The 26,567-nt window shown below is 36.6% G+C and overlaps 1 protein-coding gene across 2 annotated transcripts in view; it reads left to right on the top strand.

The window, feature by feature from the left end:
- Positions 1-26,029, top strand: part of LOC131161695 (kinesin-like protein KIN-4A) — a 35,393-nt gene extending 9,364 nt beyond the window's left edge. Inside the window, exons 8-26 of one of the 2 annotated variants that reach the window (XM_058117636.1) lie at positions 6,365-6,456; positions 6,589-6,699; positions 6,845-6,958; positions 7,161-7,254; positions 7,479-7,588; positions 13,878-13,976; positions 14,061-14,174; positions 14,308-14,424; positions 14,510-14,590; positions 20,279-20,350; positions 20,740-20,833; positions 21,063-21,094; positions 21,183-21,280; positions 21,358-21,456; positions 21,600-21,821; positions 23,366-23,528; positions 24,447-24,602; positions 24,690-25,005; positions 25,478-26,029. In XM_058117636.1, coding sequence (XP_057973619.1) covers positions 6,365-6,456; positions 6,589-6,699; positions 6,845-6,958; positions 7,161-7,254; positions 7,479-7,588; positions 13,878-13,976; positions 14,061-14,174; positions 14,308-14,424; positions 14,510-14,590; positions 20,279-20,350; positions 20,740-20,833; positions 21,063-21,094; positions 21,183-21,280; positions 21,358-21,456; positions 21,600-21,821; positions 23,366-23,528; positions 24,447-24,602; positions 24,690-24,902 — 2,081 coding nt within the window. In that variant the 3' untranslated portion in view covers positions 24,903-25,005; positions 25,478-26,029. Of the gene's footprint in view, positions 1-6,364; positions 6,457-6,588; positions 6,700-6,844; positions 6,959-7,160; positions 7,255-7,475; positions 7,589-13,877; positions 13,977-14,060; positions 14,175-14,307; positions 14,425-14,509; positions 14,591-20,278; positions 20,351-20,739; positions 20,834-21,062; positions 21,095-21,182; positions 21,281-21,357; positions 21,457-21,599; positions 21,822-23,365; positions 23,529-24,446; positions 24,603-24,689; positions 25,006-25,477 lie in introns of both variants that reach the window. The other variant, XM_058117635.1, reaches the window with a different exon arrangement.
- Positions 26,030-26,567: the final 538 nt, after the last annotated feature.

Here is a 26,567-nt window from a genome sequence, read left to right as displayed (position 1 = left end):
ATTGGAAGATAATAATAATAACATTGTTGCTGTAGGTCTGCCTAAGGGTATTTTTGTGTAACCAAATTTAAGAAGTAAGGATATTCTTTTTAAAGGCAATGTTGTACACTTAACACACTTGTACTTTTATATTTAACTAGTTTGAGCCACATACATTGCATGTGGAAAACATACTTATAAACCAAATTTAATTACACTGTGTTGTCTTTTTGTAACAAGGATCTGATTAGTCATAAATTGAGTCTTGGTGAACATCACAGCTCTATTGCCAAGAGTTATTATTATTGTTATTATTTTGATGAGATATAATGTTAAAATCCCAAGTATCTTTGTGAATAATGAATAAATTAGGAAGGTGGATAAACGTAGGAGAATTATTCATATAAAATTCGGTTTACATGGTATCAGAGCTAGGGTTTCTAAACCTTAGCTAACTATGGCAGACGATGTCGTCAACAATAGAGGGTCGAGTTCCTCTGAAACTCTCGACGGCAACTCTGACATCATCTCAACTGTGAGTTTGCAGGGGCTAGATAACATGGCCTTTCCACTCTCGGTGGAGAAATTGAACGGAAAAAATTTTCGTGAATGGGCTCTCAGTCCATTAATCTAGTGATTGAAGGAAAATGGAGGTTAGGATACCTTATTGGCGAACGAAAGAAGCCCGCCACAACCGACATCACAGCTCTGCAAAAATGGAAAGCCGAGAATTCCATGGTGACGACATGGCTCATAAATTCGATGAAGCCCTCAATCAGCAAGATATACTTGTTCCTTCCAACGGCGAAGGATGTCTGGGACGCAGTTCACGAGACATACTCTGATGCCGAAAGTTACTCCCAAATCTTTGAGATTAAGACTCAACTGTGGCAGTTGCGGCAAGGAGAAAGGGAGGTCACCGAGTACTTTATGGAGATGACCACCCTCTGGCAGGAGCTTGACCTCAGCGTCGATGAAGAGTGGGAGTGCTCCGGCGATAGCATACGGTACAAGCGACGCCTCGAGAATGAGAGGGTGTTCGAATTTTTGGCAGGTCTCAATCACGACCTGGATGATGTACGAGGGAGGATCCTTGGCTGGCGTCCCCTACCTTCTACTCGGGAGGTCTTCATAGAGGTGCAGCATGAGGAGAGTTGCCGCAAGGTGATGTTGAAGACGCACAACGCCCTTGAAATTTCAGCCCTAACCCGAAAAGACATAGGGCCTGAAGTTTCGGCCCTAATGTCAAAACATCCCGTGGGCTTGGGCTCCGGTTCTGGACAAAGGCCACAAAAAGGAAAAATTTGGTGCGAACATTGTCAAAAGTTAGGACATTCAAAAGACACATGTTGGGAGATTCATGGAAAGCCTGCAGATTGGAAGCCGAGAAAATATCAAAAAAATCGTGGGTATCAAACTACTGCTGATTGTTCAACTAAAAAACCACAAGGTGAAAAAACCAATAATATTTCAAGTAGTACGTTCAGCCCCGAGCACTTGGATTAGCTCTATAAAATGATTTCCTCAATTCAAACATCGGGTCAGTCTTCCATTGGTTCTCTGGCTCACCGAGGTAATTATTTGTCAGCCTTAAATACTATATCCTGTTACAAATCACCATGGATAATTGACTCAGGTGCATCTGATCATATGACTGGTTCTTATCAATTGTTTTCATCCTATTCACCATATGTTGGAAATCTGAGAGTCAAAATTGTAGATGGTTCTCTTTCACCAGTCTCCGATAAAGGAAGTATTTGTATATTTGACTCTGTAACTTTAAAATATGTCCTCCATGTTCCCAAGTTATCTTGCAATTTGTTATCAATCAGCCAGTTAACAAAAGACTCCAAATGCTTTGCTAAATTTATTTCATCTCATTGTGTTTTTCAGGACCTGTCATCGGGGAAGATGATTGGCACTGCTAAGGCATATGAAGGACTCTACTACTTTGAGGAGGCAAGCTTGAGTAAACAATATAATACTGCAATTTGTGATTCTATATCTATCTCTAAAAAGAATGAACTTTTCTTATGGCATTCTAGGATGGGTTACCCAAATTTTCAATATTTAAAATGTTTGTTTCCATCTATATATTCAAATAAAAAGTCTTCTAAGTTTCAATGTGAAGTGTGTGAGCTTGCAAAACACCGGCATGCCTCTTTCCCATCATCCATATACAAACCATCCCGTTTACTATGATTCACACTGATTTGTGGGGACCCTCAAGATCCCCCAATCGCACCCATACAAAATGGTTTGTTATTTTTATTGATGACCATACTCATCTTTGTTGGGTTTACTTTTTGAAAGATAAACAGAAGTCAGCTCCATTTTTGTCAATTTTTATTCCATGGTTCAAACACAATTCTAGATTCAAATTCAAATTTTACGTACTGATAATAATACGGAATATTTTAATGAAATTCTGAGAACTTATTTTCAAGAAAATGAGATTATTCATCAGAGTTCTTGTGTAGACACCCCTCAACAAAATGGGGTTTCCGAATGAAAAAGCAGACATATACTTGAAGTAGCTCGGGCCTTTGATGTTCACTACGAACATGAAAAACTATTTTTGGGGAGATGCCATCTTAACAGCTACCCATCTCATTAATCGAATGCCGAGTTGAGTACTTTCCTTTGCCACTCCTCTTCAGAAATTCCATGAATTTTTTCCTACCTCTTGCCTTCCCTCCAGTCTTCCGCTAAAAATCTTTGGTTGCACTGCATTTATTCATGTTCATGCTCACCATCGAGATAAATTGGATTCTTGTGCTATTAAATGTGTTTTCATCGGTTACTCCCCTACCTAGAAAGGATACAAATGCTATGATCCTGTCTCAAAAAGGACGTTTGTTAGCCTGGATGTCACATTTTTTGAAACCACTCCTTATTTACCTAAGATCTCTCTTCAGGGGGAGAAATGGAGTGAAGATCGGTTCATTGACTTCTTTACTACTGAATATGTACCATTTGAACCCATACGATCTATTGAGCCTCCCATTGCTTCATTCCTTGACCTATCTATTAAGTCTTCCATTGCTTCACTTCCTGACCTGCCAAACACAAAAGAACGCTTAATCTCAGGAGGAGATATAGGAAAACAAAACAGCGCAGATATACTTGTTTACTCAAGAAAGCCGAACACAAAGAACAGGGAGAATCTCATACTTGAAGCACCAAGAGCGTTGGAACCGGTGATGGCTCCAAATAACCATGAGTCCACACCCAATCCTAATCCGATAATAGAGCTCCTGTCTGATAATCCTATACCTGAAGACATCAATTTACCTATTGCAATCAGAAAACAAACTAGGTCATGGACTCAATATCCCTGGTCTAAATGCATGTCTTATAAAATTTTGATTATATGATATCGTGCTTTTGTCTCTAACCTTGACTGGATGAGAATTCCAAAGAACATTCAGGAAGCCCTGGAAATACCTAAATGGAGGGAGGCGGTCATGGAGGAAATGTGGGCTCTAGAAAAAAATGGAACTTGGGAGTTAATGAATTTGTCGAAAGAGAAGAAGCCAGTTGGTTGTAAATGGGTCTTCACAGTGAAACATAAATATGATGGAACAGTTGAAAGATATAAAGCCAGACTTGTTGTAAAAGGTTTTACACAGACTTATGACATTGACTATATGGAGACATTTGCACCAGTGGCAAACTACAGTTCGGGTCCTCCTGTCCTTAGCTGCCAACTTAGATTGGCCACTACAACAACTTGACATTAAGAATGCATTTCTAAATGGTGAGTTAGAAGAAGAAGTTTACATGACTATACCTCTAGGATTCAGCAGGAAAGGTGAAGAAAACAGAGTCTGTAAACTCAAGAAGTCCCTATATGGACTTAAACAATCTCCCAGAGCATGGTTCGACAGATTTGCAAAAGTAATAAAGAACCAAGGATATCGACAAGGGCAATCAGATCACACCCTATTCTTCTAATAGTTTGAAAATGGCAAGAGAACAATTCTAATAGCAATCAGATCACACCTTGTTCTTCCAACAGTTTGAAAAGGGCAAGAGAACAATTCTAATAGTATTTGTTGATGATATAATCCTAACTGGGGATGATACGGTAGAGATGGAAAGATTGAAAAGGGTTCTAGCTACTGAATTTGAAGTTAAAGACTTGGGACAAATGCGGTACTTCTTGGGCATGGAAGTTACTAGAAAGAAAAAGGGAATTAGTGTTTCTCAGCGAAAGTATGTTATTATTCTCCTAATTGAAATCGGCATGCTTGGATGCAAACCCAGTGAAACCCCAATTGAAGCAATAAAGAGGATTGAAGATTGTGGGATACCAGTTGAAAAGGAGAGATATCAGAGATTGGTTGGTAAGCTAATCTGCCTATTACATACTAGACCAAATATTGCATTTGCAGTCAGTGTAGTAAGCCAACATATGCATTCACCAAAAGAAGCCCACTTAGATGCTCTGTACAAGATCCTTCGATATCTCAAGGGCTCCCCGGGCAAAGTACTCTTCTTCAAGAAATGTGAAAACAAGAAAGTGGAGATCTTTACAGATGCAGATTGAGCAGGATCAATGAAAGATAGAAGGTCCACCATAGGTTATTGCACATTCGTCTGGGGAAATCTGGTAACTTGGAGAAGCAAAAAACAGAATGTAGTGGCTCGTAGTAGTGCTGAAGCTGAGTTTAGGGTTGTTGCTCAAGGAATATGCGAAAGACTGTGGTTACAGAAACTCTTGGAGGAACTATAGGTCCCGGTGGAATTTCCTATCAAACTCTATTGTGACAACAAGGCAGCCATCAGTATCTCTTTCATTCCAGTTCAACATGGCAGGACTAAACATGTGGAAGTGGACACACTTTATCAAAGAAAAAATTGAAGAAGGACTATTTGTATGACTTATGTACCTACCAAGGAACAAACTGCAAATATCGACACTAAAGGGTTAGGACGACAGAACTTTGATGATCTCATTAGCAAGTTGGAGATGATTAATATCTATGATCCAACTTGAGGGGGAGTGTTAAAATCTCAAGTATCTTTGTGAATAATGAATAAATTAGGAAGGTGGATAAACGTAGGAGAATTATTCATATAGAATTCTGCTTACATATAACTTTCACACTTTTTATTGGTGATGTGATGTGAAAAATTAACATTATATTGGATTTAATTTTGATATGACATACATCTAGAATACAAACTTTGGTTATGTTTTGTTTAGCGAGTATGATGTTTGAGTGAGAGAAAAAAGGGTCATAAAAAAATTGAAATTTGAGAAGCATGCTCAGTTTGTTGATCTCTTTAAATTTTGGACTCCATTTTGGAAAGAGCTCTTATTGAACTCAAAACTCTAAATTGCGAGAGAGATAAAGTGAGAGTGTTGAAATTTGAGCAAATAAAGAAGGGCATTTTTGTCCAATCAAAAAGTGTAAAGCAATTCCTAACTATTTGTGCCTTTATATAGGGTATAGATAAAAGAAGTATGTTTAGAATATCAATAAACTTGGTGTGCTTCCGGTGGAACTTTAGTACTTTAAAGTCGGCAAACAAACCACGAGCAATGTATAGGAAATTTTCTAAGCTCCACAGTTAATTTGGAGAACCTGATATTTCATGTGGTAAAGTAGGAAAATTCTTTATCAAGGAGCAACTGAAAACTTCCTCCCATGTGTTCATTATGAATTTGAGGGCATAGTATAGATTCCATGGCTAGGTGCACAAGGAGTTGCTAAGGATTCATGGCCTTAAATCACCTTCTTCTCTTTGTGCCATATATTTTGGCAAGAATGTCCCAACATGTAGCTGGCTACTTTCCATGCTATTTTCATTTCCTTCCAATATTCTCCAGCAGACAGTTGCATTTGCCTTATTATTTCTCCCAAAAGGGAAATCTGCACTTGCAAATTATTCAGGCATTGCCATGATAATGCTTCCACTTTCTGGCTCTCTTTCTTTTATACCAAAAAATGCTCCTTAAGCACATCCATTTGTGTTGCTCATATAAAAGTGACCACATTCTGGCTCTCTTTCTTTTATACCAAAAAATGCTCCTTTAGCATGTCCATTTGTGTAGCTCATATAAAAGTGATTTTTTTTTTCTTGCTGAAAAGATGATTAACAGGTCATTTTTTCCTCATTTGTGCATGTTCAGTAGGTGTCAACAGTATGTCGAATACTAGTTCCCATTTTCATCTTTGAAATTGAGCAATGTTATATTCCACTTTTAGCTTGCACTCAGATTGTGATTGCAATTTTGTGAATAAGATGGAAGGGGAAGTGCATGCAGCAAAAGTGGAGCATGATTACTCTAGAAGTTTTCTTTATATTGTATTTTATGGCCCATAATTTGAAACTTTTCCTGGGTTTCTGGTGTCTGCAAAAATTTTTTTTCCAGCTTGCATTAGTCCAGCTGATATCAATGCAGAGGAAACACTCAACACTCTTAAGTATGCAAATCGTGCTCGCAATATCCAGAACAAGCCTGTTGTAAGTTTTTCAGATAAGTCATTATCTTTATTTTAGTGCCCTTTTTGTTGTTTCCTTTTCCTTACATGTGGGGGAAGATATTTGGCTTTCTTGTTATATAAAATTTTTTCCTTCCACCCTTTCACTGAGTAGGTCAACAGAGACCCAATATCTAGTGAGATGTTAAAAATGCGGCAACAACTGGAGCACTTGCAGGCTGAACTTTGTGCTAGAGGAGGCGGAGCTTCATCTGATGAAGTGCAGGTATCTTGATTCTAAAAATTTGTATGTCTGAATACCTGTTGATTTCTCAAACATGGATAGCCATTCATTATCAAATCAAATAGCTTTGACCTGCAATAATATATTAGACTAGTTAAATCAGTCTTTTGATTATCTAATTGTGTAGGTTCTCAAGGAAAGGATTGCCTGGCTTGAGGCTACCAATGGGGACCTCTGTCGGGAACTTCATGAATTACGCAGCAAATGCTATGTTGTGGAGCAATGTGAAACAGATGCTCAGGTAAGTGGCAGATACTCTTGAGAGCTTTCCTACCTTTCAAGTTTCATGGCTGTCCTTTAATTTATATGCATGAGATTTCATAATTCCTTTTGGTTTCATACCAGAGTATAAGGTATTAAAAATGAATTTTGCTGCACTTTGAGCGGGCCTAGTTTATCAGTTCTGTAAGCTGCTTATGTACATTTGAGGCTTCACCTTTCAGGATATTGGCACCTTTTCTGTGAAAAGTGATGAACTTAAAAGGAGCTTGCACAGTCTGGAATCATCTGATTATCAAATGGCTGAAACCATAAGAGGTTTGACTTTTACCTAATTTAGGACTTCTCAGTAGCTCCATATATATGTTGGCATTTGATCTAACTAGGCGTACTATGGGCTGCACTCATGTTCTTGGTTTTCCGCGTTTGTTTAATAGTTTATCAGTGTTATTAAATTTGATTTTTCTGTTTTTTTTTTTAACTGATAATAAACTTGGCTCCATCAGTTAAAATATTTAAGCTGTTATTGCCAACTTTAGCAGGTAATTCCAGGGAAATTGATGAAGTGGCAAAAGAGTGGGAACATAAACTTCTGCAAAATACTATGGACAAAGAGTTGAATGAGTTGAACAGACGTTTAGAGCAAAAAGAGGTACAATTTTTTAATTTTATGTGTGCATTTTACTGTGTATATGTATCCACGCATATTCATGCGCATCCACAGGAAACATTTGTAATTATCTAAAAATTTCATTTTTTGTATTGTGTCCAAATCACAGTCTTGTGTTTTTATTTTAATTTTGGAGGATGCTTAATTTTTGCAGCTTTACTCATATACCATAATAACAAAATGTTTGCATTCATACATAGCATGCCTAGCAGAACTAAGATCTGATTATTGTGGAAGTATCTTACATTTTTGTACTAGTCAAAAGTTTGAAGGGCCGCAGGAAAATGGCCAAGTTATTGGTAGCAATATTAATTTCTAGGAGTTCAACGTTTATGGATATCATTAACTGGTTTATAAAAATAAGCAGATTAGATTTGGTGAAAAGAAAAAGAAATTCGAATAAAGAAATAGGTAGAAACATATAAACCAGAAAGCTTTTATGATTACATTTTTCTGAATTTCTGAAGCTTGTTTGTGTGTGATTTCAATGTTAACACTTCACATATTTATATGCTATAATATATATATATATATATATATATATATCATATGACTCATATATATCAATTTAAGAATAAGTATCCATAATCTAACAAACAACAAAATATATCTGCTGTTGTGTTGATTTAAGGGCCCTTGTAAATTGTTTGATGTTTTTTTTTTCGATAGAAAGAAACATATTAAGAAAAGATGAAAAGTTGAAATGCTAGAGGACAAGATGTCCTCCAATAAATAAAAATTTGGGTTTAGTTAGTACTTAGTAGTTGATTGCATATTTAGTTTTATTAGTATAGAATTACGTGTATTTGGGGGCTTGTTTGTAAAATTTGTCTAATTTAGGGATATGTTTGTAATTTAATGTATTTTTAAGGGTATATGCAATTTCATGTGCTAGAGGCTTTCTTATAAATAGTGCGTGAAAGCATGGTGTAGGTAGTTTTTGATGAATTTGAATTGAATTAAACATGTGCTTTCCCCCCTTGTATCTCCTCTCTCCTCTCTTGCCTCTTCCTTCTTCCCCTCTTCTCCCTTCTATCTATCATAGCTGCAGATCATTGATGCTGAGAAGGTTTGAAAACCACCACACTTCTGAAGTGGTGAGTGTTGTGTATTTATAATAAATTAAAGATTACATTGAATAATTACATATTAATTCCCTATTAATTAGAGGATAGATAAAAGGAAAGTGTATACATAATATCCTCATAAAATGAAGACAGATCCTCAATATCCTCAACACCACCCCCCCCCCCCCCCCCGGGCGGAAGCTAAGCTTCGGATTGGAATGAACGTGAAGCTTGGATCAGAAGAAGTCAAAGAGAGGTTTGGACACACTTTTGGTGAAGATGTCGGCAACTTGCAAATGAGAAGGCACATACTGGGTGCGAAGCTTGCCAGTGAGAATAAGTTCACGAAGAAAGTGGTAGTCAAACTCAACATGCTTGGAACGCTTGTGAGAAACGGGATTGGAACTCAAGAAGATTGCACTCTTGCTGTCACAAAGTAGAAGAGGCCGGTGCAGAAGAGGGACTTTGAGATCATGAAGGAGATGCGTGAGCCAAAGGATTTCGGCAGCAGTGAGAGCCAAAGACCCGATACTTAGATTCACAATTGGAGCGAGAAACAATAGGTTGTTTCTTTGCACTCCACGACACCAAATTGTCTCCAAGATAAATACCATAACCATAGGTAGAGCAACAAGTGTCAAGGCATCTTGCCCAGCCTGCATCGGAGTAAGCAACTAAAGCCTAGGAGCGGCAAAGGGATGAAAAATGAGGCCAAAATGTAGTGTGCCCTTAATATAGCAAAGAATGCGTTTGATGGTGAAGAAATGGTCTTTAGTCGGAGAATGTAGAAATTGATTGATAGAGTTGACAGCATGAATAATATAAGGGCGTGTGATAGTCGGGTATTGAAGAGCACCAACGAGAGATCTGTAGAGCATGGGATCCAAAAACAAAGGACCATTAGCAGACAGGTGCTGGAAACAACCATTGGGGTGTGAACTGGTTTGCTATCAAGTAACTGAGTTCGCATGAGAATGTCTCGTGCATATTTCATCTGACTGATAAGAAGACCATCAATGGTGGATGTAGCTTCAAGACCAAGTAAGTAACTGAGAGAACCCAAGTCCTTAGTAGTAAACTCAAAATTGAGCTTGCAAGTAAAGCTGTCAAGAAGAGAGGAGTTGATGCCTGTAATAATGATGTCATCAACATAGAGAAGTAAATAGATCATGTCAGTCTGCTTATGAAAAACAAAGAGTGATGTGTCTGCACAATTGCAATAAAAACCAAGTTGAGTGAGAAAAGACCTGAAATGCTGAAACCAGGTACAAGGGGCTTGCTTTAGGCCATAGAGAGCTTTCTTCAATTGACAAACATGATTGGGGAAGAGAGGGTCAATATACCCAAGAGGTTGTTCCATATAAACATGTTCAGTAAGATGGCCATTGAGAAACACATTTTTGACATCAAGTTGGCGAAGATGTCATTTGTTTGTCACAGCAAGAGAGAGAATAACACGGACAATTGTAGCCTTGATGACGGGACTAAAGGTGTTAGTGTAGTCAAGACCAGGTACTTGTTTGTAGCCCTTGACAACAAGGCGGGCTTTAAGACACTCTATAGATCCATCGGGTAAGTATTTGGTTCGAAATACCCATTTTTGGCAAGTTGAGAAACCAAAATCCAGGTACGATTATTTTGTAGGGTTTGAACTTCTTCGTCCGTGGTGGCAAGCCAAGCAGGATTCGTAGTAGCGGATTTGAAGCCTTTCGGCTTAGTGGATGCAAGAAGTGCAAAAAGAAGTCCAGAGGATTTTACAAGGTCGAGATGCGCTCGTGATGGATCTTAAAAATGTCGGCTTTGGCTCGGGTGAGCGTAGGATGGGAGCCCAATGGGGCAGCTGCAATAAGAGTGCTGGCAATGATAGGCAACTCAATGTTGGGCTCAAGAGAAGCCGGTCGGAGGTCCGAGTGTGGCAGAGATGGACCTGCATAAGAATTTGCTACCTGCAAAGACTCATCCACTGAATCAGAACAAATAATACACGTGGTGGATCTAGATTGAGGAATATGTCGGGAAGGTGGTGCAGGAGAAGGTAGGGGCATGTCTGTATGGGGAAGACTGGGTTCCAAAAATTTGGAGATGTGGAGGGAGGATATGGGTTGAGTCTGGGAAGTATGTTGGAAAGGAAAGTGGTTCTCATCAAATTGGGCATGTCGAGTGATATAAAGTCTAGAGGTGCTGGGGTCAAGACGATAAAAACTTTTGTAAGAGGAACTGTAACCCATAAAAAATGCAAAGGGGATATTATGAGGGGAAAATTTATTAGTCATGTAATCATGTAAGCAAGGATAAACACAACAACCAAAGGGATGAAAGTTTTCATAATTAGGAGAGGAACCATACAGAAGCTCAAAAGGGGACTTGCCTCCGAGAAGTGGTGTGGGTAAACGGTTGATGATGTAAGAAGCAGTGCTAAAAACGTCAACCTAGAAATGAGTAGGAGTGCGAGAATGAAAAAAAGAGCCAGGCCTGTCTTAGTCACATGACAATGTTTCCTTTCGGCGCGACCGTTTTGGGCCGGTGTATTGGGTAAGAGAGTTGATGATGAATGCCAGAGGTACGAAGTTGTGCTTTAAAGCTGTTGCTAGTGAATTTTGCACCACCATCACTTTGAAATATTTTGATGCAGGCAGAATGTTGATTTTCCACAAATTTTTGAAATTGAAGACAAGTATTATAGAAGTCATATTTTAATTTCAATGGGTAAATCCAATTGAAATGGGAAAAATCATCAACAAATAAGACATAGTATGCAAAACCCAAATTCGACTTTACAGGAGAAGGACCCCATACATCACAAGGAATAATATCTGACACTTTGCATGATCGATGTTCATTGCAAGTATAAGGCAATCGGTGATTCTTTGCAATTTTACATGTAGTACATAATAAAAGAGATGGCAATAAAAAGGTAAGATAACGTTGTCTTTTTTTATTCAAAAGAGAAATAACAAAATTATTCACATGTCCAAGGCGAGCATGCCATAAAGCATACGAAGCATAAAGAGATTTATTTTGGGACAAAAACAAAAGTGGAATTTCCGTTTTCTAGAACATATAAGCCACCATCTCGTTTACCAGTTACCACCACCCTTCCTGTTTGGCGATTCTGGACAGTAAAAAAATTATTAGTATATGTAACGAATAATAGAAAATCAGACGTGAATTTACTAATGGACAATGGATTTTTAGTGAGGTAAGGGACAACCAAAACATCTAACAGTTCAAAATCAGGGGAAGGGGAAATTTTACCAGTGTGGGTGATGGGTAGGGACGCACTATTTCTGACAATAACACAGTCCTTACCCGTATAAGAAGTGGACTAATTCAAGTTGGATTGAGCTGGAGTTATGTGGGCCGAAGCTCCTTTATCTAAATACCAATTTGATGCCTTATAACCGGAGATGGAACACAAGGAGGTGAAGGGAAGGGCAGTGGCTCACATTCGCGAATAGGGATTGTAACATGAAACAGAGGTTCGGGCTACTGGGATTTGGGCGGCGCCGCGATGGTAGGGCGGCGGCTCAGGGAAGGGGGAAAGGAAGAAATGCGGCGCTGAGAGTGTAGAGGAGAAAGAGATTAGGGTTGTGAGGGGGAGACAGGTGGGGTTGCGGGCAATGATGCCTAATAAGAAATTAGGGTAGACCGTTTAGGCTTTGATACCATGAGAAGGTTTGAAAATCACCACACTTCTGAAGTGGCAAGTGTTGTGTATTTATAATAAATTAAAGATTATATTGAATAATTACATATTAATTTCATATTAATTAGAGGATAGATAAAAAGAAAGTATATACATAATATCCTCCTAAAATTAAGACATAGAATCCCCAATATCCTCAACAGATGTTGCCTTGCATTACAAACTTTCAGGGATTCTCGCAAGTTGCATAAATGCTCCCCTTCATATCCCACTTGTTCTAATTAAGGTCATATTTGATAAAGATTATACTACCTTTTAACAACATTGTGCCAAAGTTGTTCTTTTTGTAAAGGAAATCTCATCTAGACTTGTCAAATCCAAAGATCTAAACTAACTACTTACTTCGGCCTCCTTACTGTCTCCCAGCCAACTAAATGATCCCTCCATTCTTACAAATAGTTATGTAAAAGCATGTTGTAGGTAGTAGTTGATGAATTTGAATTGAATTAAACATGTGATTTTCCCACTTGTATCTCTTCTCTTGATATCTCACTTGTTCTAATAAAGGCCATATCTAATAAAGACTATACTTCCTCTTAACAACATTGTGCCTAGGGTGATTTTTTATAAAGGAAATCTTTTCTAGACTCCAAAATTCCAAATGCCTGAATTGACTACTTACTTCAGCCTCCTTACCATCTTCTAGCTAACTAGGGTATGTTTGATATCTGTTTTCTATTTCTATTTCTATTTCTCCACAGTGAAAAAATAGATTATAAAAACGCGTTTGTTTATGTTGTCAGTTTCTATTTCTGTTACCGGTTTTCAACCGTTTTCCAAAAATTTTAATATCCAAAAAAAAAATTTTCGATTAAATTATTCATTTTATACACTTTTAAATTAAAATTAAAATTAAAATTAAATGATTAATATGAATTTAAAAATAATTAAAATAATAATATACATAAATTTTAAAAAAATTTATAATAAAACCAATTACAAAGTACTTTTACTATTTTTCAATTGTCATGTCCAAAACAGTTTTTATTGTAAAGTAAATTTTGAAAGTAGAACAATTAAGTGAAATAATTAAAATAAATTTTATTTTTATTATAGTAATTTTTAATGTGTATTATTTTTAATTTTATTATTTTAATCATATTTTTATAATATTATTAGATTTAAAGATGAAAATAAGCATTTTTAATTAACATTTTAATTTGTATTAGTTTTATAAATGTCAACGAAACAGGTTATTGGTTTCTAGTTTTTTGTTTTCATTTCTGGTTTTCGTTTCTCTAAGCTTTGACAGTGATAGTGTGATCCCAAATGGCCCCTAAATGATCCATCCTATCCTTTCCAGTGCTGGTTTTGATGATTTTTTGTTTAGCAGGATTGATAATTCACAGCTGATTTTGGTTGAAACAGAGCGCACATGATGCATGCCTTCCTCCTATGAGTGTCTTATATGCTTTTTTGTGTTCATGCAGACAGAGATGAAACTTCTGCTGCTTTGTTTAGCTGGACAGATAACTTACAATTGATTTTGTTTATGCAGTCAGAGATGAAACATTTTGGAGGGTTTGGCACCATGGCACTTAAGCAGCATTTTGGAAAGAAAATCATGGAACTAGAAGATGAGAAAAGAACTGTGCAGGTAAAAGAGAAGTTTCTTTTGAACTTCTTTTGTTTTTTCTTAAAAAACTCAATGTCCAGTTGTTAACCTATTTTATCGCTGCAGCAAGAGAGGGATCATTTGTTGGCTGAAGTTGAAAGCTTTGCAGCTAATTCTGATGGGCAAACACAGAAATTGCATGATATTCATGCCCAGAAATTAAAAGCTCTTGAGGCACAGGTGAAGATATGATTTCATGTATACAAAGTATCTTGTTGAACTTAAGAAAGCAACCCTTTATTCTTAGATATTCAAAATATAATTCTCACCCCCCCCCCCCCCCCCCCCCGGTTTCTCAATTTGCACATATCAGATACTAGATCTTAAGAAGAAACAAGAAAATCAGGTTCAGCTTTTAAAACAAAAACAGAAAAGTGATGAAGCAGCAAAGAAACTGCAGGATGAAATACAATTTATCAAGGCACAGAAGGTTTGTTCTTATATTTATATTCCCCATCTTTAAACTTGTATTATTTCCATTGCATGGACTGTTAACTTTTCTTCTAAATTTTTAGGTTCAATTGCAACAAAAGATAAAACAAGAGGCAGAGCAATTTCGACAGTGGAAAGCCTCTAGAGAGAAGGAACTGCTGCAGGTACTTGACTCCTGCTTTTCAATAAAAAAAAATATAGCATGCAGATGTTATGTTTACAAGTGACTGAACTTTCAAGTATATTTTGCATCTGATGTTGCTATTGAATTTAAATACTACCTTCTGGGATGATACAACTTTTTTTCTTCTTTTTTTTATTTATTCTAAAATATCGTATGTTACCTGCATAGTTGACATAAATGTTCTAGATCTAGTTAGGTATTATGTTTATGCATATTTGGATTATTGTAAACTTCGATCTTCACAATTGATTATATTCTAGTCTATATTTGCATTGTCAAAATTGAATTATTATACTTGGATAGTTAGATTTCATTCTTCAAAAAAAGTTACTATCATTACGAGTGCAGATGCTTTTGGGAAGGATCCATGTGTGCAAACTTGTGTTAGCTATTGAAACTACTACAATACCTGTCCAAGATTTTTCAGTGTGCGCATAAATCTAAAAGTGCTAGTCAAGAGTGTATTGCATGTGAAACTTTTTAAGTTTGAAAGAATTGAAGTTCAACTAAAGTACAGTCCAACATTGGTATACACTAAAACATAAAAAAGTTTAAAAATGAAAATTTATGCACAAAATTTTTTTAGAGTGAGAAATGAATTAACATTGGCAAGAATCAGTAGAAGATAATTAGAGCTTGTTTATTAGTTTGGAGGTTCAGTGCGAATTAGATCAAGTTTGATAGTTAAATGATAAAATTTCATTATTGAAATTTAGGCTTGTTGAATGAAGAGTAAGCATTAACACATGAAAATTTTATTGCATGAGAATCCTTTTAGCATGGGGAACTAAATTAGCATAGGATGATAAGAGTTTGTTTAGGATTGAATTACTTTTATTGTCCAATGGGCAGGATGTCAAACAAAAAAGTATTGAGGGCCACTAGACCACTTCTACCACTTCTCCATTGAAGTGAATGATTTACATTATCAATACTCGTATATGTTGCATAGATTTTTTTAATAGTTAGTGTAGTTATTTAGTGTTGTGTTATTGCCGTGTTAGTAGCATGAGTTAGCAAGGGTAAAATGGTCATTGTCATATACTTGGCATATATTACAAATAGAGGGAGAGACCTGTCATTGTGATTAGGTCTTCCAATTTACCCAATTCTTCAACATGGTATCAAAGATGGTTCAAAGATCTAAACCTAATCACCATAGCCACCATCAAACCAAAGCCTAAAACCCTAAATCCACTGCTTGCCTATCATCATAGGAGAATCACCAGCACCATCACAGGCCTGAAAGCAGCTGCCAGAAGCCACAGCAGTCGCTGGGAATTTCCTGGATGTTAAGAACACAAAATCCCCTTTAGATTTTTCAAAATCAACACCGTAGCCACCCAGAAATATTGCTGATCTGCCCCCACTGAAATCCCATTGCTGGAGTTGCTCCCATGTGCCCTCATATGCCGGCCAAAGGCAGACAGGGCTGACCCCGTGCGCCAGCACATGAAGCTTTTTAGAGGCATCTTTCTGGCCTGGATTGCTCCTGCGTCGTTCGAATCCCTCTATAAACATATTATTGAGTTTGATAATATTTTTTGTCTTAAGATCTCACCTTTTAGTTGCTTATGTGTGGCAATATGGGAATGATTGTTTGGTACAGCCTGAAGCCATTTGTCAATGCTTAGAGTTCATTGGTGCCTGAAATAGTTGTGTTTTCTGTGTCGTTATTTCTTGTGTGTTGTGTGTTTGTGGTTTTCTTTGGTTGTTGACGTTTGTGTGTGTGTTGGGATGGAATGTCCAAATCCCAAATGTATATTTCCCTTGTTAGTCACTTGATCGGTTGGTGAAAGGTGTACTATAATTGTCTTGGAGAAGGAGTATTCAAGGTTCTGGCATCCCAATAAGCATCTCTTCACATTGCATCTTTTGCTCAGTAAGTTATTCCTACAGCCTGCGTGTCATTTCATATCTCTCCTGCTAGTCCTTGGTTTTCAATTTTGCCGCCACTGACCACAAGTGTAACCAACTTCTTTTCTACATTCTAGTAAAGTGAAAACCTACCTTAAGTTACCTTTGTTGATGGGCCTACCCTAATAGTTAAGGGGTTAGGAAAAATGAATCCCATGTTTGTCATCTTGTGCCCATACTCCCCAACAAAATGGAGTTTTAGAATGGGAAAACAAAAATATTCTCAACGTCACTTTTATTCTATTGTATCAAATGAATGTCTCCTAAGAATTTTTTGAGTGATGACGTGCTTGCTACTTGCTCTTTCATGAACAAAATGCCGTCTTTTTTCCTTGGTGAAATCTCATATTCAATTATCTTCCCAAAGGCTCCTTTGTGCTCACTTCCTCCCTATATATTTGGTTGTATCCTATGTCCATAAGTCCAAGAATGGTTAAGTTGGGTCCTTGTGCTATCAAGTGTATTTTTTTGGGATACTCTTGACTCAAAAGGGATATCAATGTTATAACCCTACTTCACATTGATTCTGTCTTTGTTGATAGTCTACACTATGCTGTTCTGATTCTTTGAGTTTTGTTGACCTAGATAAGTCCCTTCCTCTGCCTAGACTTCCAGATCCTAACCTATTATCTTTGTGCAATCCTCTTGCATCTTCATCTTGAGTCCTTATTGGTGCTTCAATCATTCTAATTTGCCGGTGTACACATGGAGACTTGAGGGAGGAGAATCTCCTCCAGCTTCTACGTCTACACCACTAGTTCCTTCACCTGATAATCCTATTTCCCAAGATGTTGATCTTCCTATTGCTGTTTGGAATTCCCTTGAACTTAGTGTCCAATCTCTAATTTTGTTTGTTATCATTTCTTCTTATCCTCATATTACTAATTTGTTAGTACTCTGTCTTTTGTTTCTCTTCTAAAATCTACTTTTGAAGCCCTGTTCCGTTTTGGATGGAGGACTGCAATGGTTGAAAAGATGCACTTGATACAGGATAATGATACTTGGAAATTAGTAACTCTTCCTCTTGGTAAGCTTATAGTTGGTTGTCACTAAGTGTGTATGGTGAAAGCCAATCTAGATGGTTTTGTTGCTCATTTGAAGGCCTGTCTTGTTTCTAAGGGATACACTTAGGTGTACGATTTGGATTATTCTGACACATTCTCCCCAGATGCTAAATCCTTGCCTCCGTTTGTTTCTTCATCACCTTAGCCACCACATGTCATTGGCCTCTACATTAGTTAGATGTGAAAGTCAATTTAGATGGTTTTGTGGCTCATTTGAAAGCCCTTCTTATTGCTAAGGGATACACTTGAGTGTACGATTGGGATCTTTTTGACACATTCTCCTTAGTTGCCAAACTTGCCTCTGTTTGCTTATTCATCTCCTTAGCCACAGCGTGTCATTAACCTCTATATAGTTAGATTAGAAGAATGATTTCCTACATGGTGATTTTTAGGAGGAGGTTTATATGGAATAACCCCTTGGATTTGTTGTTTAGAGGGAGTCACGATGAGTGTATTGAGTCAAGAACTCCTTGTGTGGTCTCAAGTGGTCTCCTAGAGCATGGTGTGTCTCCGTACTTGAGCTTGTGCAAAATAGATCACTCTATATTTTATCGTCATATTGCTTTTGGTAGGATTTTGCTCTGTGTATGTGATGATATTGTGATTATTGGCGATGATAATCGAGATATCCAGTGCCTCAAGCATTTTCTAGAAACTAAATTTCAGACCTAGGATTTAAGGCCATTCAAATTCTTCTCGGGGTATATAAGTATCCAAATCTCATATGAGACCATCTCGTTATTGAGAAAGTATGTTCTAGACCTTTAAGATGAGATTGGGTTGCTACAATCTAAATCAATACACCCATAGATCTTAATAGCAAGTTAATGAAGGATATATGCGATTTGGTGGCTAACTCTGAAGATACTGGACACTTTTTGCAAAGTTGAATTATTTAGTCACTCAACCTAATATATCTTTCGTAGCAAATGTTGTTAGAAATTTCTTGGTTCTACAATGGACAAGTCATTGGGACGTAGTCATTCATATCTTGAGAATCTGCAAACTGGTATTGTGTTTTTGTTGATGGTAACTTGGTATCTTTGAAAAGTAAGAAATAAAACTATGGTGGCCCAATCAAGTGTTGATTTAGAGTATTAGGCCATGGCCCACACTACCTATGAGCGTATTTGGCTGAAGAAAATGTTAGAAGACCTTGGTTTTCCATAGTCTTGGCCTATGGAGTTGATGTTTGATAATCAAGATGCTATTCATATTGCCTCTAACCTAGTCTTCCATGAGCAGATGAAACACATTGAAGTTGATTATCACTTTGTTCAAGAGAAACTTGTGCAGAAGCTCATTACAATGACTCATGCGAAGTCTGAATTCCAAATTGATTCATTCATTAAAGCCTTGGGAGGTGCTCATGTTAAATCCTTCTGTAACAAGCTAGGAGCATATGATATGTGCTCTAGAGGGGGAGTGTTACTAGTTAATGTAGTTGTATAGTGTTAGTTGTTGTTGTTGGTGTTAGTAAGAGTGAGTTAGTGTATGAATTAGTAAGGGTAATATGGTTGTTCTTTTGTACTTTGCATATATTATAAATAAAGGGAGAGACCTATCAGTGATTAGGTCTTACAATTTATCCAATTCTTCAAGAGATTCCTTTGATGTATCCTTATTTCATCTTGCATCTAAGTTTCTTGATATCTCCTCTTAACAAGTTAAAGAAAATAGGAACGGGATATCTAATTACAAATGTTAAATACATTTAACAAGCATAGAATGTTGAAAGTTAGATGAATTATTGAAAATTAATGTTTATTGTGTGCAGATGTGTGCATATAACATATCATTCATTACCTTTCCTAATCATACTTATGACTTAGTTTTGGGAGCTTCCATGATTCTGTCTCCATGTTCATACTTCACGGGTATTATCTTTCTCATGAGTCCTAAGCAGTACCCTAAATGAGCAAGTCAAGGGCCCACCATGCAGGTTCTTACTGGAGTCTGTAATCTGAAAAATCATGTATTTTCAGTCTTTGAAAAATAGAAGTGATAAGAAGGTCCAAGTGATTTGACATCAATATGTCAATATTCTAATTGGAACATTATATTCCAAATGTGGCCAGTCATCCTGAAGTTCTATAATAAGAACTGCAGCTTAATCTTGCTCTAAAAATGAAAGTAACGACATTTGGTTGGTAACTTTATTCTTTTTCTCTTTTTGCCTTTTACTGGGCAACACATTCCTGTTATTGTATTAATGGGTAAAACATAAACTTTTAATGAGACTCTTTGTTCTTGATTTATGTATTTTGTAACTATAACATGATAGTTGCTCATGTGACTGGAAAGATGCCTAGCTTCTGGGCCAACTGAATAATGACACTTTTCAAATTAGTCGGATTATGATAATCATTTTAGTTTGAAATTGACATCTTTTAGTTATAATTTTTTTGGGAATCATTTTCTAGCTTTTATTGTACTTCTCAAATAAAATTCTTGTGGCATGCAACCAGAAATTATTTGATGCACCCTTAAGAAAATAGTCACAGGCTGTATGATTTTTTATACCAATCCTGTCTTTTGGATTTTAAATTTAAAGTGTGTACAATTTCATTGATATGGTTGGAATTTTAACTGCCTGCAACTGTAAATTCTTAATCAAATGGAATTCCTTTATTTTGTATCATGTACTACTTCTGTACTTCGTGTTGATTTACATGCTGCTGATGCAGTTAAGGAAGGAGGGGAGGAGGAATGAGTATGAAAGGCATAAATTGCAAGCTTTAAATCAACGCCAGAAACTGGTGAGGATTTATCCTTTTATTTATTTATTTTTATTTTTATTTTTTCTGAACAGGGAAGATTTATCTGTGCTTGTGTGTTCATTCATTTACTAGAATTTGATGTTAATTTTAGCTAAAAAGAATTACTAGTGCGAGCCTCTGAAATGCCAATCCTGACACCTGTGTTCATATGTCATTTCTTTCTGTTCTAGACCACACTAATATTAACGACTTTATATTAACTCACTACTTTCATGAAGTGGGTAGGTTGTGGATCTTATGAAAGTGATAATTCTCACCAAAAGGAAAAACCCAAGAAACAAAAAAGGAAAAGAAAAATGACTAACAAAATGTTCAATAGAAATTCTTGCAATTCACACCGTGAATGGGAGCAAACTTCATTATTCCAGGTTCTTCAAAGAAAGACAGAAGAGGCTGCTATGGCCACAAAGAGGCTTAAGGAGTTGCTAGAAGCCCGTAAATCTCCAGCACGTGACAACTTAGGTAATCTTTTAGTTTAATTCTCATATGTCTTTAATTGTCTTCTAGTTGTCCAACCCCCTTTTTAATAAAAAGATGCATCCTATCAGAAAAAGCTTTGAAAATTCAAAATTACCCTTAATTTAAACTGACTTTATATGGGAATAATTGGAAATTTCAAAGATGCATGCATCCTCTTATCCAGTGTACTTTCTTCCCTTGTGTATTTTTCTAATGGTATGCCATCTTGCAGTTACCGCAAATGGAAACGGATCAAATGGGCAAGTAAGGATTCTACTTTTGTATTCTCAAAATGTGTTTATTATGCTACCATTTGATTTCAATACCATTTTAACCTAAGTTGCACTTTTAGAGCAATGAGAAATCTTTACAACGTTGGCTTGATCATGAGCTAGAAGTCATGGTGAATGTGCATGAAGTTCGTTCTGAATACGAGAAGCAGAGTCAAGTGTATGTCCTTAATTTATATTCTCTTTAGTACTTGATAAATTATGTCATGTAGTTTGATAATTAATCACCTTCTCCAGACGAGCTGCACTGGCAGAAGAGTTAGCAGTTTTGAAGCAGGTGGAAGAGTTTTCTTTGAAAGGACTTAGCCCGCCAAGAGGAAAGAATGGATTTTCTAGGTTTGTGTAAAATTTTATGTCATCTTTACTGCAGATATAGTTGCTTTTCTGTTGTTCAGATTAGATAACAAGAGGACATAAAATATATGTAATAGGTATGGCTCAACTGATTAGTTTATGTCTTATTATTCAAACTTGTTCAGATTATCCTCCATGTCACCAAATGCAAGAATGGCAAGAATATCTTCTCTTGAGAACATGCTGAGCATTTCATCAAATTCGCTTGTTGCAATGGCCTCACAACTTTCAGAGGCAGAAGAGCGGGAGCGTGCCTTTAGTAGTCGTGGACGCTGGAACCAGCTGCGTTCAATGGCAGATGCAAAAAGCTTGCTTCAATATATGTTCAATTCTCTGGCAGACACAAGGTTCTTGTTTTAATGTTTTTTGGTTATCTACTTTTTCTATTCTGGTATTTCATTCAGTTTCATTTTTATCTAAAAATACAACTTGAATAACGCTATTATTTTCACTTGCTCATCAATGAAAAATAGTTCGGAGAGTCTGCAGTTAAGTGTGGGTTTGTTGTGCAAGATAGGGAAGCACCAGATATTTGAAAATGAAATAATGGTTTAAAGAACCTTTAGACCCGATATACACATCCATCTTTCTACAGATTAAGCTTTAGTCTGGGAGTGATGTAGCTTTCCAGTTTCCATTTGGAGCCATGTTACCATTTACTTCTCCATGCATGTTGCTCAGACTTGGTATGCTTATTTTCCATTATTTTGAAGCATTCAGTAGGAGAACCAGGTCTCCTTGCCCAAGTCCAATAAAGTGTTGGACATAGGTATTCCAATGTAAAGGGTTCGCGTATATGTGTGGGAAAAATATACCTGTATAGGTGTGACAAATAGTACCTGTGCCCATTTTGTCCGCCCTCCTTTACTAAATGGGCTAGTGTAGAAGAATGGTATGTTGTTTTGGGAAATTGAACGTGGTGGAAGTACCAGACATCCTGACTAAAAAATTGCAATGACAACAGCTTGAAATAGGCTTTGAATTCGCACCTTCACGGCTGAGATTATTATCAATTTTCTCATTTCATTTTTGTTTCTTTTTTATTGAATGGATATATGGTTTGATCAAGCTTTAAATGGGTAGGAATCATAAATGGATCAGTTTGTTTTAGATAAATAGGTCATACATGAGTTATAAGTGGGTCAGAAACAGCACGACCCATTTTAATCATTCCCACTTTGATTCAAAGCCAGCCATTTGACATGTATCAGAATTCAGGCTTTTAAAATGCCCCACTGATTTTAAAACTAACAAACAAGGTTGTAAAAGCATTATGGTAGCCTAAAGCAAAGCACAATTTCCAAGAGATCTCTCTCTCTCTCCAGGCAAACTCATGCAGTTACCCGCCAAGTCAGAGTTGGATGCATCTCACTACTACTTAGTTCTCCCCTATGCTCCCCAGCCCTGTGGAAGCTACCATCATTGACTCTTAAATAAAAACCTTCCCCTTCAAATTGTTTTTAGTCTTTTTTTAGCCTTCACTGCATAATTCTAAAGATTTATGAAAGGACATAACAGTTCAAAGTCTAGTTCTTTTGTTTTTCTTTTCTTTTCTTCCTTTTGTATTTTGTGCATGAATGTGCCTTAGTTGTTAGTATGCAGAACTTGCTCTAAATCTTGTACTCAGGAATTCTGTTATTGCGGAATGAGTATTAGCATCCAAATCTATTTATTCTCAACTTTGTTGATGATTATAATTGCCTAATTCTGATGCTGACCATGTATGCATGCATGTAAATCCCTCTTGCAAAGTCTCATCAGTTTTCTTTCAAGGTGAACTACGAAACGTACAAAAAGCATCATTCTTTTGACACCAAGCAGAGCTTTTCAACTCAACTTCCTTGTTTTGCCTCATGGAAATTAAAAGTGTTAATATGTGCATTCTCATTAGGTGCCAATCATGGGAAAAGGAAATTGAAATCAAGGAAATGAAAGAGCAACTGAAAGAACTGGTAGGTCTACTACAACAGAGTGAGGTGCAAAGAAAGGAAGTTGAGAAGGAGCTAAGCCTGAGAGAGCAAGCTGTTGCAATTGCATTGGCTACTTCAGCTTCGGTGAGATTGCAAGTTATATTTTCTATCTCATTTCTCATGCATAAACATTATTCAGCAGCATGGTCTTTGAAATTTCTGTCAAAATTTTCGCTTTCCATTTCCCTTGAAACCAAAATGGTATTCGATTTCTGTTTTACATAATTTCGGTCAAAATTTAAACAAATCATCCAAAATTTATTCGAAATCTCAAAATTTTAACTATAGAATGAAATTTCCTTGGAGAAAATGTGAGATTTAGATGCAAAGTCATGTTTCTCTCTTAATTTATCTTTTTTTTTTTTTTTAATTGAGACAATATTATTACGAGGACCTTTTAAATTATATGAAAAATTAAACTTACAGCACCATTTTATTAATTATTCATGTCTAAATTATCTTTATTTGTATAATAAATAACACTTATTACTCAATTGATTTATGAATTTCATTTATATTATATGAATATGTTTAATAAACGTACTATATCACAAATATGTTTAATGTACATATTTACAACTATTGCACCTACATAACATAGATGTATTTAATTTTTAATTTTTTAATCTTAAAGCTTACACTATTATGTCTATTAACCATTTCTAAAGTTTCATAAAATCATATTTTGCTACTAATTTCCATCATTTTTCAAATTGAAATCAAAATTGACATTGGAATTGAAATTTATACAATTTTAGGATCATAATGCCATATAATGGCATTGACATGCATTTAGACTTGGATTCAGATCTAGTGCTGCTGATGGACATTGATCTGGAAAGTGGAAACTCTCTGGGCAATGTTTGGAGCTCTAAGCCTTGGATTTTACTCAGTTTGGATGATAAAGAAATTATAATGGATGTTGGTGTCTCATATTTGTAAAAAAGTACTGTAGATGTTTGATGATTTCCTTTACCTTAGATGTGATTGAACAATGAACAGGGGAACTCACATAATTCATTGAAACACTTTGCTGACAACCTGAGTGGTCCCTTATCGCCATTGCCTGTGCCAGCACAGAAACAGCTTAAATTTACAGCAGGCATTGCTAACGGCTCGGTTAGAGAGTCAGCAGCATTTATAGATCAGACACGAAAGGTTAGTTCCCCACTCCTGTCTGTTTTGAGTGTCAGTCCGCTCTCTCACTTGGGATGAGAAAATCTTGAGATTCTGTGTGTAATGCAGATGGTACCAATTGGGCAACTGTCTATGAAAAAATTAGCAGTTGTAGGACTAGGAGGAAAGCTATGGAGATGGAAGAGGAGTCATCACCAGTGGTTATTACAGTTCAAATGGAAGTGGCAGAAACCATGGAGACTCTCAGAATGGATTAGGCACAGTGATGAAACAATTATTAGAGCAAGGCCACGTCTACAGGCTCTGCCAGATCACATGTGATTTATAATAGTCGCCAGTTTTTTTTTTTTGCCCTATTTCATCCTTGGCTTGCATGCACAACCCCAACACATGGCACAATGGAAGAGCAAAGAAAAAAATGGAGGTATTATTTTCCTTGTTTTGAGAAAGTAAAGTTAATTAGTTTCTTCACGTTGGCATGTGTTAGGGTTATATAAGTGACACCTCAGTAATAGATTATGAAGGCTTAAACTTCAGTCTATAGAAATGCTGCTTCCAGGGAAATGACTTCTAGGTATAAAGGCTATTGACTAAGAACTAGTGGGCTTGATTTTGGACTTGATTCTCTTCATCATAGAACTGGAAATTTTGAACTATAGAAATGGAAAACCAAAATAAGTCTAGGCTGGCGAAGCATTATCACATTACAGTTTGTTTTGTGAGTCGCTCAACCGAATACATTATCCTGTGAGCTGAAACAATAGCTTGGAGTCTCACAACATGAGCAAATGAACTTGTTGCTGTCGGCATTTTTTATTTCCAACTCAAGCCAACAAGCTTGAAATAACATCTTCATATGAATCAATGAACTGTAGATTTTTTTTTTTTGGATGCAGTTGTGCAGTATGGCTGTTGGGGATCTTTGCTAAGAGCCAACTTGGATAAAGTTGAATCTCGCTAATTTAGGTTATAATCTCACAAATTTTAGCTGGGGTTACATCATTTGGAGCATCTTGTAAAGTGGTGTTGGTGCTGCCGGTGGTTGACCCGAGTTAAAAGGGCAATGCCACATGGGAGATAGTACAAGTAGAGCAGTGCATTGGTTAAAAGAAAGAAAAAAGGTTCTTGCACAAGGTGGCAGTCTCCATTGTTTTGGTATATTAAGTCAATAAAAAGTTACTTCCAGGGAAGGAATTTTTCTGTAAAGTCACAGTATCTGATCGCTTCTTTCGATTTTCGATCTCGCTCGCTAATTTGTTCTTGTGTTTATAGGGAAAACGCATAAAATTGGTTTGTTGAAAGAATTGGACCATGTAGCATTTACTATATACAACAAAGGCAATTCTTTTAGGCACATTTTCTTTGGTGCTTGTATCTATGGACAGCATTGATTTGGAGACACTGATGCTTGTATGTAATTTCCATTCCCACGAAGGGAAATTTTCTTACAGGATTTTCTTCCTCTTCTTCTTTTTCTTTGGAATGTATATCTTTATATCTCAACTGTGGCAGATGTTCCATCAACATAGTCCTAATTATCTCAACTGCTTAAGTGTGTTGAAAGGCTTCATTCTTCAAGCTGTTTCAGGGACCTCAAGTGTGTTGAAGAGGTCAGGCCTGGAAGGGTCGGATATGGGTTAAGATACTCCAGGTTATTCCATGTCCTTGCTCGACTATATAAACCCAATCATCAAGTTAGCTAAACCAACCACTATCAGTGGTAGTAGTATTAGAATTGTTACCATAGAATGTTACGCTGCCATAGTATTAGGATTAATAGTAAACAAAAACCTAGTATAAATTTTTTTATTAATTTATAATGTGATATAAATGAGAAAGGATTATTTTTACCAGGTTTTCCTTTACATTTATATAAACTGGATTATTTACAGAGTTTGACCACTAGATTTGGTAGATTTTTGGGTATGGATAATGTCACATTATATAAAACACGAGCCACTGGTGTAAGATTGTGTGTTGAAGTGG

This window comes from Malania oleifera, chromosome 8, assembly GCF_029873635.1.
Source record: "Malania oleifera isolate guangnan ecotype guangnan chromosome 8, ASM2987363v1, whole genome shotgun sequence".
Lineage (NCBI taxonomy): Eukaryota > Viridiplantae > Streptophyta > Magnoliopsida > Santalales > Ximeniaceae > Malania > Malania oleifera.
This window is presented reverse-complemented; position numbering and strand designations above follow the sequence as displayed.